Source organism: Buceros rhinoceros, unplaced genomic scaffold, assembly GCF_000710305.1.
Source record: "Buceros rhinoceros silvestris isolate BGI_N320 unplaced genomic scaffold, ASM71030v1 scaffold26757, whole genome shotgun sequence".
In the NCBI taxonomy this organism is placed as follows: domain Eukaryota; kingdom Metazoa; phylum Chordata; class Aves; order Bucerotiformes; family Bucerotidae; genus Buceros; species Buceros rhinoceros.
The window spans coordinates 9,352-9,957 of record NW_010423156.1 but is presented as its reverse complement, the minus strand read 5'-3'; the positions used below and the strand labels follow the sequence as shown (position 1 = coordinate 9,957).

At 63.7% G+C, this 606-nt stretch overlaps 1 protein-coding gene across 1 annotated transcript in view; it reads right to left on the bottom strand.

The window, feature by feature from the left end:
• The window catches only part of FBXL16 (F-box and leucine-rich repeat protein 16), a gene marked incomplete at its 3' end in the record, with an annotated part of 3,623 nt that overhangs the window by 1,284 nt on the left and 1,733 nt on the right, over nt 1-606 (bottom strand). The window contains exon 2 of the mRNA XM_010140345.1: nt 85-593. Within this exon, the coding sequence (XP_010138647.1) occupies nt 85-593 (509 nt within the window). The remainder of the gene's footprint in view (nt 1-84; nt 594-606) is intronic.

Genomic DNA, 606 nt, shown 5'->3' with positions numbered 1-606 from the left:
GCATGGCATGGCATGGCTCGGCACGGCTCAGCATGGCATGGAATGGCACAACGTGGCTCAACACTGCTTGGCATGGCCCCAGACCTGTCGAGCACCAGCTCCTCCAGCTTGTGCAGGTCGCAGGCGATGTACTCCAGGGCCATGTCGGTGATGCGAGGGCACCAGGAGAGGTCGAGGCTACGCAGCTTGCGCAGGTTCTCAGCCACCAGCTCCACGCCGTCATCTGTCACCTTGGAGCAGCCCGAGAGGCTGAGGACGCTCAGGTTGGGCAGGCTGTGGACCATGTTGACCACGCCGTGGTTGGTGATCTCCCAGCAGGAGTTGAGGCGGAGGGTGTGGGTGGTGTAGCCTTGCTTGGCAGTGAAGTAGGCGAGCGCTGTGTCCGTCACGTGGTAGGCTTGCAGGTTGAGCTCAGTGAGGTTGGGCAGGAGCTGCGAGATGGCGGCGATGGCATCGTCGGCCACGTTGATGCAGTCGCTGACACTCAGCGCCGTGATGCGGGCGTTGAGGCTGGACCACAGCCCGGCCTCCGTGAAGTCGTTGCAGCCTGACAGCTCCAGCCGCACCACGCCCTGCATCTGCTCCAGCATCACCTGCCAAGGGGCA